Source organism: Euleptes europaea, chromosome 7 (assembly GCF_029931775.1).
Source record: "Euleptes europaea isolate rEulEur1 chromosome 7, rEulEur1.hap1, whole genome shotgun sequence".
NCBI lineage: Eukaryota > Metazoa > Chordata > Lepidosauria > Squamata > Sphaerodactylidae > Euleptes > Euleptes europaea.
The window spans coordinates 84043396-84062710 of NC_079318.1; the positions used below are offsets into that span (position 1 = coordinate 84043396).

The 19315-nt window shown below is 46.2% G+C and overlaps 1 protein-coding gene across 1 annotated transcript; it reads right to left on the minus strand.

Moving 5' to 3' along the window:
• Positions 1-1347: 1347 nt before the first annotated feature.
• Positions 1348-18254, minus strand: CTSF (cathepsin F). Its single transcript, XM_056853453.1, has 14 exons — positions 18054-18254; positions 15393-15512; positions 13649-13724; positions 12387-12496; positions 11598-11673; positions 11149-11262; positions 9809-9954; positions 8273-8369; positions 7502-7582; positions 6319-6438; positions 5409-5473; positions 3942-4032; positions 3264-3358; positions 1348-1422 (listed from the first exon to the last, which is right to left on the minus strand). Exons 1-14 carry the CDS (start codon positions 18234-18236, stop codon positions 1348-1350), a joined length of 1449 nt encoding a protein of 482 aa, XP_056709431.1. The 5' UTR covers positions 18237-18254.
• Between the last annotated feature and the right edge of the window lie 1061 nt (positions 18255-19315).

A 19315-nucleotide genomic window follows, 5' to 3' on the forward strand; every position in this document is an offset into this window, starting at 1 on the left:
AACAATGGAAACAGAGTCTCTGACTCCACATTATCTATGACCTTTTCATCTTTGGAAAGACCCTACTTGCTTGACCTAACGGAAACAGCAGTACCCCCTTAATGTCAGCTTAGGGGACCTTGCCAGAAGGAGACGGTGCAGGGGGAGGCGACAGGTAACAGGTCTGTTGCCTTCCCTGGACAAAATAGTGTTTGGTACAGAGCAAAGTAGTGCCAGAACTAGTCTCCCTTCAACTCCATAAATGGGGGAAGATTCACTTTCATGCTTATTTACACAAGAAAGGGGAACCTACCAAGTCAGGTGGTAGAAGGGGTCCAGGTGAGGTTCTCAGAGCAGCCAAACTAGATCTTATGCAGACTCTTTCATGCAGACTCAGATCTTTAACCCAACTGGCCCAGGATTACCCACTGAGAAGCTCTCCAAAGACTCAGGGAGAACCTAGCCCTAATACATAAAATCCTAGGCAGTGGAGATGCCTGAGGCCAGCTGCATGCAAAGAACAAACTCTACTACTGAGCTAGGGGCCTTCCAGGTGTTAAGAAACAATACTGAAGATTTTGGTTTTGTGGGAACTCAGTCTCCCTGAACTAGATCTCTTTTGTCAATTATTAGTCTTTCTGCCATCGAATAAACAAAACAAACGGAGTGACAGAACATGCATTAGTTGAAGGCCCGCAACTTGCAGTAGAAGTTGGTTTTTATACCCTGCTTTTCTCAACCTTTAAGGAGTCTCAAAGCAGCTTACAATCACCTTCCCTTCCCCTCCTCACAACAGACACCTTGTGAGGTAGGTGGGGACTGAGAGAGTTTGGAGAGAACTGTGACTGGCTCAAGGTCACCCAGGAGGCTTCATCTGGAGGAGCGGGGAATCAAACTCAGTTCTCCAGATTAAAGTCCACTGCTCTTTAGCACTACGCCACGCTGGCTCTCGAGAAAGTCCTATTCACCACCATATATGCAGACAACCGTTCATATCCTTCCATACATCAAAAGTCACCCTTCACACACACACCAGCAAGGAGTAGGATGCAGCTGTGGGGGGTGGGGGAGAGGGAGGGAAGCCTTTCATTTACCTAACACCAATTTTACCAGGACCCTCTCGGCTGCCCAGAAGGGATTAGGGCTCTACACCATCTCTGCATGTCAACTGAGGCTGGCATATCTCCGGGGGGAGGGGGGAGGACACACAAAATCTTCCCAGTGTGCATTAGGGCCAGATATTAGGCCCATTTGGAAGGGCAAATCAGTCGCTGGGGTAACTGGATCAGGGAAGATGCCCCAGCGCCCGTGGGAAGAGCCAGCCAGGAGACGATGCTGACGCGGAGGAGGCAGGGAGGCCCCGGGCACCTAACGCACCACAGCAGAGGTGCACATCGTATTCATGCCGCAGGCTCGACTGCCCCGGTACAAGTAATAGTAGCCCTGCAGGAGACACAAGAAGCAAGTCAATCAGCAGCGAGGCCCTTTGTTCTCTGCCAGTGCCTGCAAGGAGAGGGTGTGTACGCATACGCGCATAGACAAGCACAGACACCGTGTTCGTACACGTTAATGTATTCATCTGCATTCTTTGTCATGTTTGCTGGTTCTCTTAACTGCTGTAGTGTTGTACCCCCTCACCAGTGACACAGGAAATGAGCTGGACCCCACAGATGTGTTCTGCTAACACTCCCAACCATGCAAGTATCTTGCCCCTGACACACAGCTCAAACTGATACAAATCTGCAAGTTACCATCTTGATCTGCCAAAGTCAGTGGCCGGGAACTGGCTCATCCTTTCCTCAAGGGTGCCAGAACACATAGCTACAGAGTCCTCTTCTACCAAGGCAGACCAACCCATCTACATGTCTCCTCTGACTGGCATTAAAACTCAGTTAAACATGTGCTATCGTAATGTTCATTTTATAAGGGTGTTCGATCCTTACGCAACACCCCAATTCTATCTAATTTTCCAGGTAGATCCAACATGCTTTATATGTCCCGTCTCCTTTCAAATCACTGAAAGGAAACCACCTTTAAGGTGGCCAAATTTTGAGCTTCAGGTGGTTTAATAAGGAAGCACCTGGTTAAATCTTATTAACTGTGCATGCAATATGAAATTTAGTTTAGAATGAGGTTATGATTTTATTGTATGTGCATATTTCCTTTTGTGTGTTGCTGGCTGATGATTGTTGGTGCTATCTATTATCATAATAAAAGTAAGTACTTAGACTAGCAGTACCTCTCCAGCAGAGAAAGGATTTCTCCCCCATCACCCTTTTAAACTAGAGCTCCCAGGAACTGAATCTTGGACCTTCTGCATGTAAAGGAGGTACCCTACCACTGAGACACAACAAGGGTTGCCAATCTCCAGGTGGTGACTGGAGAATTCCTGGGATTACAACTGATCTCCAGACATCTGTTCACCTGGAAAGAATGGCTGCTCTGGAAGGTGGACTCTATGCTATTATACCCCATGGATGTCCCTCCCCTCCCCAAACCCCACCCACCTCAGGCTCCACCCCCAAAATCTCTGGGTATTTCCCAATCCGGAGCTGGACACCCTAGGCAAAACCTCTCTGTAAAGAGAGAGGACTCCTTCCCTTCCCACGTTTGACCTAAACCCCCTAGTTACTGCTTCTTAAGAACATAAGAAAAGCCCTGCTGGATCAGACCAAGGCCCATCAAGTCCAGCAGTCTGTTTATACTGTGGCCAACTAGGTGCCTCTAGGAAGCCCACAAACAAGACGACTGCAGCAGCATTGTCCTGCCTGTCTTCCAAAGCATCTAATATAATAGGCATGCTCATCTGATCCTGGAGAGAATAGGTGTGCATCATGACTAGTATCTATTTTTACTCTCCTCCATGAACGTGTCCACTCCCCTCTTAAAGCCTTCCAAATTGGCAGCGATCACCACATCCTGGGGCAGGGAGTTCCACAATTGAACTATGTGTTGTGTGGTATTATGTGGTATAATTTAACTATGCGTTCTGGTATTATGAGAGAGGGAGAACAGCTGCTCCCTGTCCACTCTCTCCATACCATGCATAATTTTACAGACCTCTGTCATGTCATCCCTTAACGGCCTTCTTTCCAAGCTAAACAGCCCTAGGCGTTTTAACCGCTCCTCAAAGGGCAGTTGCTCTATCCCCCTTATCATTTTGGTTGCTCTTTTCTGCACCTTCTCAAGCTCTGCAAGAAGTGTGGGTTTTTTCCTCTCTTCCCCTTATTTCTACTTGTGGATCATATCAGTTCCCACTGCAATGGCAAGAAAAAGGAAGCAACTGAGGCTGGGAGTAAGGAATAGATGCCCAGACTTGCCTGCTCTCCCCAATCCTTGCCCCAGCTGTTCTTGATAGCCCAGTACGGAAGACGGCCACCTGTAAAACAAAACCAACAAAAACAGAGAAACATGCAATCAGGAACGGGCAAGTCTCTTGCCGGCTAATTTGTCACAAAGCGGAACAACACAGAGACTCCACTGAATGAAAGAACAGGGAGGGGGTTGTCAGCTGATAAGAACATAAGAATGGCCATGCTGGATCAGACCAAGGCCCATCAAGTCCAGCAGTCTGTTCACACAGTGGCCAGCCAGCTGCCTCTAGGAAGCCCACAAACAAAACAACTGCAGCAGCATTCTCCTGCCTGTGTTTCACAGCACCTAATACAATAGGCATGCTCTTCTGATCCTGGAGGGAATAGGTATGCATCATGACTGATGGGCTCCACCTGACCTTACTTCTAGTAGTTGGTGGCCCACTATGTACTGCTGCTAAGGATTAGAAATGGCACCTGTGCATGCGCGCACACACACACACACATGAAAGAAACAGATCCAGAGGATCAACTGCAAGACCGAGAGAGGGAGGGTGAGATGGAAATGGTAGAACAAGAGTTCTCTCTGCAGGACCTTTTCCGTTCACTGCTTCAAAAACAACCCTACTCACTCAAACGGCCACTTACGTGTGCCATAGCCCACCAGCAGGACTGCGTGGTCAATCATCCAGGGATTGCAGAACAGTATGAAGGGGTGGGAGACGCCTTTCCTGTAGAACTGGAAAGAGAACAGACAGGGGTAACTGTGTGCTCCTGCCTCAACATTATTATTACTTTAAATTTCTATCCTGCCCTCCCCAACCGAAGCCAGCCTCAGGGCGGGTAACGACATTAAAACCATTTTACAATGCATAATACATTTACATTAAAACAATAAAATCAACCACAAATAACCATAATAAAACAACAGATGGCGCTCAGTAGAGAACTGTACATGTATCAATTGAAATGGTTTCTCTTGCCTGCTGAGTTAAAACACCTATGCCAGTATTCTGTTGATAATCAACCAGAAAAGAAACTACCCGTCTAGAAATTAGACTTTCAGCTGGTGTTATGTGGGGCAAGCTACGGTGCCCTTCGATAAATGGATCATTACTATAGAAACAGGTAGATTCCTGGCATGCTTCATACTCCTCCCCTTTGCAGGTTTGTTTGTTTGTTTTGGTAATAATGAAGGCACTAAAAAAAAAAGATGACCTAGCAATAGCATCAGTCCCACACAACTCCTAGTCTCTGGTCCAATCCCATATGTGTTCCACATGAACCAGCCTGCCTTCCTGAAATTCACAACAGCATAAGCTGCTCAATGAACATCATAAACAAGACGCTCAGGGGTACTGCTTTTATGCAAACCTACTAATTGAAACAAAAGGTTATCAAGTTAACAGGCTGATGAAGTCTTCATGTATGAAACGGTTTCGACTACTCCGGACGAACCATACCTGCTGCTTCCATTGACGCCTTGTTGCTTCTATTCAGCCGTATCATTTGCCATTACTAACACGGTTAGTAGATATGTTCTTGAACACTGCCTTGCAACTATAATCAAGATTGTTGCCATAACCCAGCTGCTCTAAGCGATACTGTGTTGCTTCCAACTGGCTGTACTGATTTGTATTCCCATCATTGTTACTGGATAGTTTCCTGAATTTGGCCTTGCAACCTCAAACAAGGCCGTTGCCACTTCTACTTCATTTTATTATTAACGTCTCCACGAACTCTGACTCAGTTGTTGTTACTATTTAGCATCTTGTTTATGACGTTCATTTTGCAGCTTGTGCTGTTGTTTATTGTGGCACTGCCGTATCAGCATAGGTTCCCTTCTTCTTGTTTGATATTTCCTGTAATTCACAACAAGGGGGAGGGGAGGAGAATCCCCCCGTTTGTAAAGAGTGAATTTGAAGTTATAGTAAAATATGCAAAAATAATAATAAAGGGACACCAGCTTGCACAATATATTCCATTATCAGAATGAGACTAAAACACAAGCAGCATTTTGAAGCCACCAGATGACGTTGGGCCATTTAACAACCTGTACACCATAAAGGCGAATACAACAGAGGAGGAGAGTGCTGCCATCTTGGGATCCCATACCTGCATGCCAAAAGCGTTCAGCGCAATGGAGATGGGGCCATTCTTCGCCAGCCAGGTAGCAATGTCTGCAATGGTGGGGGAGGTTAGTCACAAGGCTGTTTGTATGGAGCATAGACATGAAAAGGGGAAGGAGGGTGAAATCTAGAGGATGCACTGGAGGCTGCAGTCCCACAACATAGTTTCATAGAATCATAGAGTTGGAAGGGACCACCAGGGTCATCTAGCCCAACCCCCTGCACAATGCAGGAATTTCACAACTACCTCCCCCCCACACACACACACCCAGTGACCCCTACTCCATGCCCAGAAGAGGGCCAAGATGCCCTCCCTCTCATGATCTGCCTAAGGTCATAGAATCAGCATTGCTGACAGATGGCCATCTAGCCTCTGCTTAAAAACCTCCAGGGAAGGAGAACTCACCACCTCCCGAGGAAACCTGTTCCACTGAGGAACCGCTCTAACAGTTAAGAAATGCTTCCTAATGTTTAGATGGAAACTCTCTTGATCTAATTTCAACCCATTGGTTGAAATTAATTTAATTACTATTGCTCTTTCCAAGTTGCAGCTTTTGCATGTGTTGTGTATATATATATATATGCTTGCATTCATTAAATCTGTGTGTTGCCTTTCTGCAGGACATCACTAGATCCATGCATGCCTCAGCACACCCACCCTTTCCAGCCCTGCTCACACCGCTGACTTTAAAGATGTTTTCCAAGATGTCTCTCAGTACAAAATGCCCTCTCTCAAACTACTTCAGCCCTTTATGAAAAGAGCATCTACTGGGCCCAAAGGATACCCAGGCAGCTACACCTCCATTCCTCAGCAGTCTCCCAGCCTCCTTTCAGCATGGCAAAGGTCCCAACGTTCAGCATATTCCCTCCCCCACATGAGCATCCAAGACACACACCGTTCTCATCCCGGGAGATCTCCACAGAGCTATTGATGTAAACGACCACCTTGTCCTTTGAGAAGCCACACTTCTGTGCATACCCCTCGTAGCTGTAGTCACGTTCTGTTTCTAGGCCACCTAGAATGGGGTGGGGGAAAGAGGAGACAGGAATGCCACAAAGTTTTTACTCTGTAAGGTAACCGGTAAGAAAAAAGACAGGTTAGGCCAGAGGTCCCTAATGTGGCTGTGTTTAAGACACCCAGTTGTTTGAGCTCATGTGTGTGTGTCAAGTCGCTTCTGACTTACGGCGACCCTGTGAATGACCTCCAAAACATCCTATTATTAACAGCCTTGCTCAGGTCTTGCACACCGAGGGCCGTGGCTTCCTTTATACAGTCAATCCATCTCATGTTGGGTCTTCCTCTTTTCCTGCTGCCTTCAACTTTTCCTAGCATTGTTGCCTTTTCCAGTGAGTCTTGTTTTCTCATAATGTGACCAAAGTACGATACCCTCAGTTCATCCAGTTGGAGTTCATAGATGGATAAAAAGCTGAACCTCGAACCACCCGAAAGGGCTCAACATTCAATATTATTACTTCCAAAGATCCACAAAAGCAAACCAGGCTAGACATCAGACGGACGGCAGACACCAGCACCACTACCTTCCACACAGCACATAGTGCCCCACAGGCACCAATGTACAGGCATACCTCGCTTTAATGTGCATTGCAGATATTGTGTTTTCAAGCAAGTCTATTGGCACCATTTTCCCAACAGCATGTGCTCACTTCGTGTCTCTTGTTTCGCTTTTTGGTAATTCTCACAGTATTTCAAACTTTTTCATTATGATTACAGTACATTTTTAAAGACATAATTCTATTGCACACTTAATAGACTACAGAATAGTGTAAACATAACCTTTATATGCACCGGGAAACAAAATAGTGTGACTAGCTTTATTGCAATAGTTGCTTTATTGCAGCGGTCTGGAAACAAACCCGCAATATCTCCGAGGTATGCTCGGAGATATCGAGAACCCAGCTTGCTGGGGGTAAAGTGTAGATGACTGGGGAAGGCAACGGCAAACCACCTCATAAAAAAGTCTGCCTAGTAAACATCAGGATGTGACATCATCCCATGGGTCAGGAATGACCCAGTGCTTACCTTTATGCTTGGAGATACTTAACTGCAACCGGACTTACCCAGTCTCTCAATGGCCTCATAAGCATTGGACGGCAGGCCTCCTCCACAGGCTTCATCTAGAGAATCGCAGTCCACAAGCTCTTTGGAAGGAGAAAAGCAGCTTATCAGCCCAGGCAGAAATTGAAGCCAGTCACTGAAACCAAAGTCCAGCATACTATTCTTACTCTCAGGAGTCAACCCATTTCTCTCTCCAAGACTCATGTCTAACTTGGCTCTAAGCTGTGTAGGAAAAAATCTCAACTAGACCTCCAGATACTTCCATGATACACCCTGACAAGCTCCCCAGGTAGAAGAAGAGTTGGTTTTTATACCTCGCTTTTCTCTACTAAAAGGACTCTCAAAGCGGCTTACAATCAGAATCCCTTCCTCTCCCCACGACAGGCACTTTATGAGGTGGGTGGGGCAGAGAGAGTTCTGCGAGAACTGTGACTGACCCAAGGTCACCCAGAAAGGTTTCATGTGGAGGAGTGGGGAATCGAACCCAGATCTCCAGATTAGAGTCTGCCGCTAATCACTACAGTGGCTCATGCGGATCACGTGAGTTTCTCCTTCCCCAACTAGCATTGGGACCACACTGCCGGAGCCAACCCAGCTACAGACCTGGTGTAGGATGGCTCCACCACCTGATACTCTGGCAAGCCGCAAGGGCCATCGTGAAAGCATGGATGGGCCAGAAGACCTGGTTTCAAGCCAAGGCAAATGCCCCCTCCAAAGGGCCATTATGTTGCTCTGTGGCCCAGGCAATGGTCCAGGCTTCACAAGGCACCTACCTTGCTCAGAGAGAGAAACCAGGGAGCCCTTGTGTAGGAACCATTGGCCTTCCACATTGCCGGTCACAGAGAAGGCCCAGCAGGATCCGCAGTCACCCTGCAGGGACGGATGGAGAAGAGATGAGGGAAGTGACTCCAGTCGGTTTCGCCTTGACCCCAGAGAGAAGGGTGCTTGTGCGAGAGGACTGTGAGGCAGCCTCAAAATCTTCAAGCCCTAAAAGGCTTAGGCCCAGAACCTCTCATGATCACCTCCTTGACATTTGACACATGAAGTTGCCTTATACTGAATCAGACCCTTGGTCCATCGAGGTCAGTACTGTCTACTCAGACTGGCAGCAACTCTCCAGGGTCTCAGACTGAGGTCTTTCACATCACCTACTTGCCAAGTCTTTTTTACTGGAGATGCCAGGGATTGAACCTGGGACCTTGTGCATGTCAAGCAGATGCTCTACCACTGGGCCACAGCCCCTCCCCTGATAATATCCCCCCCCCCATTAACAGGCACTAAAATGCCTAACATGTGACTGAACACCCAGGTCATGCACTCCTCCCAACTCTTACCTTCTTAACAAAAGATCACAGACCTTTTCTCTGTCGCTGTGCCCTCAACTGTGCAACTCCCTCGCCTAGATATGGCGGCCTGATGCCATCTGGTTCTCTTGTACAGCCCAGGCGGAGTCTTGTTTTGCTGGCCTAACCCTTTTGCTTTTTCGGCCCTGGCTCTGGCCTGGTTGAATGCTCTGTCTGGTGACATCAGGGCCCTGGGGGACCTTAAAGAGTTCCGCAAAGGCCTACATAACAGAGTTATTCCACCAGCCCTGTAGTTGAGGACGGCTGCAGGTATTAGATCTGCTGGCCTTCCTATCACCCCCTTTCAGGTTATATACTACATCGACTGAGGGGGTGGCCTGCTGCTTATCTTGGTCAATATGTTTGATTGGAATTTAGGCGCCATCTGAGATTCTTGGGGCTTATTTTAATTAGGATTCTGCTGTTTTAAATTTAAGAGTTATATTACTGTTTTAATGTGTTGATGTGTTTTAAATGGTGTTACTCGCCCTGAGCCTGGCTTTGGCTGGGGAGGGCGGGCGGGCTACAAATAGCAAAATGAATAAACAAATAAATTTGCCTTTACACTGGGCAAACAGGGCAGTTGCCGTTTTTGTGAGGTGGTTTATAATTAGCTGGCTGGAACTGTTGTTTACAATCAAAAAGTTGGAAGGGACCACCAGGGTCATCTAGTCCAACCCCCTGCATTGGTTTATTCACCAATGAGGCTAACATTAAGACAGTTTTATGTGCAGGAGAACCTCCTGAGGATGCTGTTCTACCAGAGATGGATAATTAATTTATGGATGTTTTCACTGCCCTGAGCATTATGTCCGGGTGGAATGAGTAACCCATGTACCATTTTTGAACTGAGGCTTCCTGCAGGCTGCTCACAGCTATAGAACTGCTGTCTACTATGGAGACTCAAAACCCAGCCACCGCCTGACCAAGCGGCTGCTTCTTCAGTGGGGAAAGGGGGACACAGACCTGATCCTTCACATCTGTGACAGCCCCATGATCCCGCCAGTCCCATGTGCCGGGGGCTGCGTCACTGGGGACGGTGGCCGATTTCATTGGGCGGCGTGGCAGCTTGGCCAGTAATGGGTTCAAGTAGGTGGTGCGGAATTCCTCCTCTGGAAAGAGGCAGAAAAATATACACTGTGGACTAGATACAAATAAGAGCTTTTGTCTTTTTAACGCCATACTTTACAAAAGCGACCCTCCACCAAATCATCTAGCTACCACAAGCTGACAGAGCAGTTCAGTGCTCGACTGTGCAAAAAGAAAAAGGGGTGTCTGCGCGTCTTCCTTTGAACACAGAGGACGGATGAAAATAAAGCCTGCAGAACTGAAAAAAAAGCCTTGGGACGACTGCTGTATTCTGATGCTAGCTGGCTGCTCTGGAAGTTTTCACTGTGCAGTTCAGACTATGCAATTTTGGGCTTTTAATTAAAGGAGGGCCAGGAGTTGCTATACACTGGAAGCAGTGTTATTTCTGAACTGGAACATTGGTCCATCTACCCCAGCAATGTCTACTTTGACAGATTCCCAATAGTCTCAGACACGGGTCATTTTCCCAGTCCTGCCAATCTGACATCCTAATTGTCTAACATGTGACCTGAAAACCCCCAATTCACATATGTGCTCTACACCAGTGAGCTATAGGTCTTCTGCATAGGGAACATGGAAAGAACTCCATCAGCCAAGAGAAACCTTGTCTCAGCTTTTTGAAGTCATGTTTCCTTCTACAGCTCTTTTTGTTAACTTTTAACAGTTTGGCTGTTTTCAGCCAGACAAGACCTGATAACAGTGTGCCCATACATGCACATAGCTTGCCTTTATTGACTGTGGTAGGATTCGAAAATTATATTTTTCAGGGATTCTGAACTGCCAAAGAATTGAGCTGGATTTTGCAACACATTCATCCCACTTAGCAGCCTGAATAGCCCAGCTTAGCCTGGGCTCATCAGAGCTTGGGAGCTAAGCAAGGCCAACCATGGCCAGTACTTGGATGGGAGACCACCAAGGAAGACTGGGGTTGCTATGCGGAGGGAATAAATAGCAATCCACCTCTGCTCGTCTCTTGCCTGGAACACACCTTTGGATGGGGTTGCCACAAGTCAGTTGCGACTCAATGGCATGTTCTTCTTCCTCATCCCATTTAGGCAAGAGTCCTCACAAAGCTATCTTGTTAGTCATCAGGGAGGTTCACCGAAGGCTTTGTGACAGCTTCTGTTAGCAGAAGAGTGCAGTCTGCCTGCCAAAGGCTGCATTTAGGATCCAAAGGGGGGGGATGGCAGTCAAGTCTTCTCCCCATTCTCCCCTACCTGTCAAGTCACTAAATTTGGTGACTCCATATTCCGCTGTGCCTTGATCCAGCTCTTGAATGACCTTGGCCTTCTTCAGGTTCTCGGCAAAGATCTGGAAGCGCCTTTCAGTTTCTGCAATGAAGACACCCCGTGGAACAGTTGAAAACCATTATGATTGTTAATCATCAACAGATTCAACAAGCATGCAGGCTGCTTCAGGGTGGTAAGGGTGGCATGGGACAAGGGGCACAACAAGTTAAAGCAAGTCAAGCCACTGTGCCAGGGAGCAGCAGAAAGCAAAATTCCTCGGTTCTTCAGACCAAATAAGCAGATCTAACCCCAACACTGTCAGGAAAGCTCCATGGGATTGAGACAGCCTACGATAAGGCAGTTTTGGGAAGAAGGGAGCCCCCTGGGTTCTCCCAGCAGCCTCCCTGTCTATTATTTTGAGTTTCCTTAGCATTCACCTCTTTGGTTCTTGTAGCTCTTCTTGTAAGTGGTCAGGAAGTCCTTGAAGAGGGAAACCAGCTGGATGGAGGCATTCTAGGAAAGTAAGAATGCAGAACTGAGAAGCTGCCAAATTGTAAGCAAGTGACACAATTGTACGGAAATGGCAACAATCCAGTAGCTCCAACACAAAGCTGCTGTGTGTTGCCATATGCAATATTCTACAGTGGTTTGGGGGAAATCAAGGCTAAGCAAGAGGGTGATCCCCAACCTAAATCATACTAGGACAGGATAAGAGATGCCTAAAAAAGGCGTGTCAGCCTTTAGAACGCCCAGCAATTAGGCAAATTAAATACTGCAGAAGCATTAAGACAAAAGCATTCATTTTGTTCAACAACTATCATTAGGAAGGAAGAACAGCAGTTGAGCCTGACAAGAAGAAATGGCTGTGTCGAGCCACCTAACCAGTCACTTCCATGGGTTGCACACAAGCTTTTTGGCTCACATGCGAGAAAAGGTACTTTGCAGAGCGATAAAAAAAGATTAGCTAGAAATCTAGGTGCACATCAAAAGCAGCAACCCGTACTGAGAGAGTAACAACAAAATGTGAAAAGAGCCCTGCTAGATCAGACCACAGGTCCACGTAGTCCAGTACCCCACTTTGCACAGCAGCCAGCCAGATGCTTCCACGAAGAAAGGAACACAAAGGCAAGCAGGAAAGTTGCAGATCAATCAGTGGGGATTCTGGGGTACACTGTATCCCACTAAGGGCTTGCACCCCAACTTTAGAAAGGAAAACCTCCGCCCACCTGCAGAAACCTCTTCTCCTGGAATGGCTCTTCAGCTTCCAGAACAGGTGCCTTGGGACGAAACACCTCCCAATGTTCTAGTTTTACCATCCGGACTGCCTCAGATGGCTCTGTAGGGAAAGCGAGAGAAGGAGCAACATTGTTCAATACGAGCCGCTGCTTCAGTAACAAATTCCAGAAAGCCTCGATCCTTTCCACTCCAATGGCGTTATTTGACCCCCACCAAGGCTAGCCTGATCTTGTCAGATCTCAGCAGTTAAGCAGGGTCAGCTCCGGTTAGTATTTGGATGGGAGACCACCAAGGAATACCAGGGTTGCTGTGCAGAAGAAGGCACTGGCAAACCACCTCTGTTAGTCTCTTGCCATGAAAACCTCCCAAAAAGAGGTTGCCATAAGTCGGCTGCGACTTGACGGCACTTCACACACATACAATATATAACCTTATCAAAGCCTGTCTAGGTTTGATATGCAGAAGGATCTTTCCACTTGACAAACTGCATACAGTTAATCCTGCCAAGTTTCAATGCCCCAGGATTAATTTGTGCATCAATCAACTTAACACCTTAATTCAATGAATTTTAATTGAATTAGCTTAATCACTTTTACCCATTTGGACTGTATCTCATAAAAAAAATTATTTCTTAGAACAGATTTAAGTTTTATCATAAGGTAAAATCATAGATCTATACAGGGGCGTTATAATATTGGCTGTATTATTTTCAATCCCTTTCCTAATAATCCTAAACACAATTTGCTTTTTCACTGCTGCAGTACACAGAGTTGACCCTTTTATTGAGCTATGCACTACCATCTCAAGGTCTCTTTCCCTCTCCCAGTCTCAGCAAATTCAGACCCCATTAGCATATACCTGAAGCTGGGAGGTTTTAATCCAGTTTTCTCTCAGCCATTCTGCTTGCTGCTTGTTTACACAGGGATGGGTCCAAAGCTGTTCCGCTGTGAGGAGGTGGCAAGTCCTGTCCCACTGCAGATCTCTACTCCCCCCCCCCACACACACATTGAACATGGAGGTCCCCCAAACCCCCCAGGAGCAGAATTTTAAGATGCTCAGTAGGCTGCAGTGATAAGGGGGAAGCAAGAAATTTCTGTTCTACAAGCTTTGCTCTGCCCTGTATTATTTATCCACCATTCTTTTTGGGCCAGGAAGCTTCTGTTTTTCCTCACAACCTGAAGGTGGAGAGGTTTTGACCCTTGCACTCTTTATGATATTTATATTTCAGACAAGCTACCCAGACCTGACATACCGGCAGGATGGCACTCTTGCTTCACCAGTTTCTTCTTGCTTGTCCAGGGTTGACTCCAAACCTCAAAGTAGCACGCCTCAAGGGAGAGAACAAAGAAGAATCATGAGTGCACGGAAACATAGCAGAAACCAGACAGGGATGAGGTGTGTAGTAGATGGGAGTGAGGCTGGGAACTGGAAATCTTGGCTTGCCTCCTATTTTAAAAGGGGACCTCTGTTGGGTTGGGGGGAGGCAGTCATGCAAAGTTGGAGATCCTGGCAAAAGAGTCTGGCAAGGGTGGGGTCTTTGCCTTTCAGCACTCTTAAAGGACTCTTCCCTCCGAGCTTCACAGGGGATTAGCTATCAGCTGACCACAAGCAGCTGAGCTGTCCCTGTTGGAGGGGAAGTTTGTGCAAAGCAATTTGTCACAAGATAACACACGAGGAAACTGACTAGGGCATGATTCTCCAGTCTGTGGATACGAAATGGAGATTGTATTCTCAGCAATTAAAAGAGCCTTAAAAAGGAAAAATTAAAATTAAAGTTTATTTGCTTGAATGGCAGCACACTTCCCACAGTATCTTCTCAGGACGGGGCATCGAACACACTGTAGCTTGGTTCAGATACGAACTCCTCTTTGTAATGCTTGGGGGAAATAATGGAAGCAGGTTTCTGGATATCTGGGAGAAGAATCTGATAGTTACATTTTATCTTGGAGCCTGCAAAGATAGTAGGGATGGCGCATTGCCCCTGCTTCTCAATGAAGAGACCATACTTTGTGATCTGCAGCACTGATAAGATGGAGGAAGGCGTTCACAGTCTGCTCCAGATGCCCCGAAGGATAAATGTTCTGCTACCCATCCACAGGATGATCCTATCTGCTGATCTCAGGGATGACAGATCCCAACATGCCTCAAAACAGTCTCTGCTCAGATTGCAATAAAAACGAATTAATGGAAACTTGAAGTACCAGCTAACTACATATGTTGTGGTTCAGAACTGTTTAAATGGTTTCCCCTCCTATGCCAGAACCTGGACTACAGAGTTGTCAGCTGTGGGAAGTCTCGTTTAAGGACTGCTGATGTTTAAGGAGGAAAAGCAGCCTGAAGACTTATGTTCACATCATGCGGTCTACACACAACCATTTGCACATCAGAAAGGAAGCAGAATTATAACAGAGTATATTTACCAAATCCCATCAGCACTTTAGAAGTTTTAACTTAGGTGAGGGAATTATCTAATATATATATTTTTATCCTGCCCTTCCTCCAAAGAGCTCAGGGCAGCAAATATTGCTCAACCCACTTCACAACAACCCTGTGAGGTAGGCTAAACTGAGAGAGACAGGCGGGTCCAAGGTCACACAACAAGCTGAGTAGGGATTTTCACCTGGGCCTCCCAGGTCCTAATACAATACTCTCATCAAAATTTACATTTTGAAGTGGCTACATCCTGGTCTTAGTTCAACCAGCCACCTGGTACCTGACTATTTGAGCCAGATGTTTTGTAAACCACTTTGGTAGAACTGGTAAATCTCCATGATGATCAGTACAACTACTTGGACCTTAGGAATCAATCAGGGGACTCCAGATGCCCACCATGTCAGAGGCTTTAGCCCTTTGCAACAACCTACAAACTGAGGGTAGTGTAAATTTCCTGCATTGTGCAGAGGGTTGGGCTAGATGACCCTGGTGGTCCCTTCCAACTCTATGATTCTATTCTATGAAATCAGAGCCAAAAGCATGAGCGGAATCTGGATCCTTACAATTTGTTCAGGCTTGCCTGGAGTGACACAACCAGCAGCATCTTGGGCCTCGGCCGGAGTCCCACCACACAGTCTCTTCAGCAGGGTCACATCCAGGTAGTATTTGATGCCGTTCACAACCTAGAAATCAGAACAAGCTCTCAGATGGAAGCTTGGGAAGTTGCCAAATGGTGTTGCCTGCAGGAAGCCTGACAGGTCCGGTAACAGCTGGAAGAGGCCGGGAGAGTCCTTGTTCTTTTTAAAAGAGGCAGGTACCGAGGCCAAAAAGCAACGGGCCTGAACAGGATGTGACGATGCTTTATTTGCCATGTTCGTTCCCTGAATTACAAATTCAGCTTCATAGCTGTGAGCTCTCACTGTAAAACGAAAGCAAGTTTTAGGAATTCCACCAGAATGCGCAGTCAACACTTGGCATACTGCTGAAACTACGAAATATTTACTAATGGCATTGCCTTGTTTTTAAAGTTTGTCACACTTGACTCTTGAAGATTGGGGGGGGGGGAGTCATTACAATCCTGGCTCCTGCTGCCCAGTTTTCTTGATGAATCCCAAGGGCTAACATCTGCACACACACACAAGTTCTCCAGAAAGGCCAGAGAAATAACCAGGAACAAGAGGTGACAATTAGGGAGAAACTTAACAAGAATTTCTGCAGGGCCCATCTCTCAGACTTAGAAATGGGGAGAGTGGGGCAGAAATTTAATTAAATAAATAAATAAGCAAAGCAGGTCGTCTACTGGGTGGAGTTGTTATAAGTTGTTATAAACATCAAGTTCCTGTGTTTTGGAGAACTAGATCTATAACTTGCATTAAAGGAAAGAGCAGGTAAGTACCAGTTTGGGATCTTGCCCTGATTTTCCTGCCGTCTGCCAGCCCTAGGGCATGCTTCTGGTTGGTCTTGAAGCAACTGACCTAGCACTCTTGTACAAGTAATCATGCACACACAATAAACCCCATGATTTGAAGGTCAACCTCAAAATCATTTAGTAGTTACCCAGCCGTTGTTAAGTCAATTGGAGGCAGGAAGCCTCTTGAAAGGTTCAATATTCAACACACCTTTTAAAGCACTTGACTTTGACAGAAACTACCTACAGCTGTTTCAGATTAAGCGGATTATATCTATTACGCTGCACAAGAACAAATGGGTGTTAACATACCACAAAACAGAGGGTGTGGACAAGAGGCAGAGGGAAAGAAAGCCCATCTAGGTCAGGGAGAAAGGGCTCTTCGCTCCCTGCAGCAATGAGCAGGGAGAGTCATATCTGCTCAGAAGCCACATCCATCTTCATTTGCTGTACCCCAAATTAGCCCACCTTTCCCCCCCCCGCCACATTTCTCTCACTACTTTTCCTGCCTGCCCCTTTTCCTATACCCTCCCAATACAAGTAACCTCAGTCTTACCCCTTCCCAGCCAAGCTGCAACCCTCCAGTTCCCAGTATACCACAAGACACGTCACCCCATAAACTAACCAGAGTTTCTACACTGGTTGTTTTAATATGGTTTAATAAAACTGTTATGCAGATGTTATCCACATTGGGTCCTGAATAATCAGAACATTACAATATAATATAGATATAATAACTATATTATATAATATCTTTTATATTGTAATATCACAATATAACACAGATATTATATAAATATCTGTAATATCTATAATATCACAGGTATTATATATAAAATAATTATATATATATATATATATATTGTGTGTATATGCGTTAAGTGCCGTCAAGTCGCTTTTGACTCACAGCGACCCTATGAATCAAAGTCCTCCTATCTTTGACAGCCTTGCTAAGATCTTGCCAATTGAGGGCTGTGGCTTCCTTTATTGAGTCAATCCATCTCCTGATGGGTCTTCCTCTTTTCCTGCTGCCCTCAACTTTTCCTAGCATGATTTATGTAATATCTATATTATATTGTGTGCGTGTATACATATATATATAAAAATAACATACATATATATATAAAAATAACATACATAAAAATAATATACATACATATATATATATATAAAAATAAAGGAAGGAAGGAAGCCACAGCCTTCAATTTGCAAGATCTGAGCCAGGCTGTCAAAGATAGGACATTTTGGAGGACTTTCATTCATAGGGTAGCCGTGAGTCGGAAGCGACTTGACGGCACTTAACACACACACACACATATATATAATTTATATAATGTGTGTATGTATATATAATAGCTATATATTTTTGTATGTATACACAGACGCACACAATATAATATAGATATTACACACATACATATATACATATTATATACATATATATATATATAAAGAATCTTTTTTCACTACAGCCTTAACCCTTGGTCTGCTACCGTCCTTCAGGGACCCTAGTTCTTCCCTCCTCCCCAGTGAATGACTCCCAGACCCCAACCTCCTTTTTGTCTCTCCCTACAAACTAGGGGGGGGGGCTTAACTCTTCTACAAACCAAACCCCCTTCCAAGCCACCCCTTCCCCATAGCCTATGCACCACCCCCTAAGCACCCCCAAACCGCACACTGGCCCTCCCCCTTATGCCTCCGCCGCCATTTTCGCCCCCGCCCACAACCTCCCCTCAAAGAACGGGGCCCTGCATGACGTCATCTCCGCCCCTCGTTCTCCCCCCCCCCCGGCTTCTCTCCCCGCGGCCCGTCCGACCTGGCTCTTGGCTTCTCTCAGCGTCCAGAGGCGACCGGTCTGAGAGGCTTCGGCCAAGGCGAAGCGGGCCGCCTCTCGGGCCGCGGCGTCTCCCGCGTCCACCGCCATCGTCTTGCCCGGGCCGGCCGAGGCCAGGCAGAAGAGAAGGAACGGGCACAACGAGCGGAGCGGAGCCGGCGCCATCCTCGCTCCGGCCGAGGAGAAGACGGTTTTGACGCTCGCCCGGCGGAGGAGAGGAAAGGGGGCGGGGCCCGCCGCAAGCCCCGCCCCTGCGCTGACGTCATCGCCCCTTGCTTTTACCTGAGATGGGGTGGGGGCTCTGAGCTGTGTGCGTGTGTGAAGTGCCGTCAAGTCGCTTCCGACTCATGGCGACCCTATGAATGAAAGTCCTCCAAAACGTCCTGTCTTTGACAGCCTTGCTCAGATCCTGCAAATTGAGGGCCGTGGTTCTCGTAGGTTGTCCGGGCTGTGTAACCGTGGTATTCCTTTATTGAGTCCATCCATCTCTACTGAGCATGTTTATACCAGTTTAAATGGTATAAACACTGGCTAAAGTATAATTCACAGTGGGTAGCCGCATTAGTCTGTCTGCAGTAGTAGAAAAGGGCCAGAGTCCAGTAGCACCTTAAAGACTAACAAGAATATTTTCTGGTAGGGTATGAGCTTATACACACTCACACACACACACACACACACACATATATATACATATACACATACACATACACACACATATGTTTAATTCACAGTGGGTAGCTGTGTTAGTCTGTCTGCAGTGGTAGAAAAGGGCAAGAGTCCAGTAGCACCTTAAAGACTAACAAGAATATTTTCTGGCAGGGTATGAGCTTTCGTGAGCCACAGCTCACTTCTTCAGATACAGAGCTTCATCTGAAGAAGTGTCATCTGAAGAAGTGAGTTGTGGCTTACGAAAGCTCATATACCCTGCCAGAAAATATTTTTGTTAGTCTTTAAGGTGCTACTGGACTCTTGCTCTTTTCTACTACTGGCTAAAGTATAGTGAAGCCATTTTCTAGCAGAACAGGAATAACGGTACAATCATTGGTTATAGTAAAATGAAACTATTTTCTATCAGAATAAGATACTTTATAAATATAACTGGAGAAATAGATGTGGTAATTACGTTGTAATCTTTTTTTAATATGCTGAAACGTTCCCCCCGCCCCCATATATACATCTTATCCATAGACGGTCCCCTATTCCTTCCTCTTTTTACTTTTTGGGTCCCTTTTTTGAAATAAATG

Coding starts and splice junctions, on each gene's coding strand:
- CTSF (XM_056853453.1), bottom strand. CDS start 18,236: ATGGCGCCGGCTCCGCTCCGCTCGTTGTGCCCGTTCCTTCTCTTCTGC. Junction 11,263..11,597: donor GAGCTACAAGAACCAAAGAG/GTGAATGCTAAG, acceptor TCTTCATTGCAG/AAACTGAAAGGCGCTTCCAG. Junction 7,583..8,272: donor GGTTTCTCTCTCTGAGCAAG/GTAGGTGCCTTG, acceptor CTCCTTCCAAAG/AGCTTGTGGACTGCGATTCT.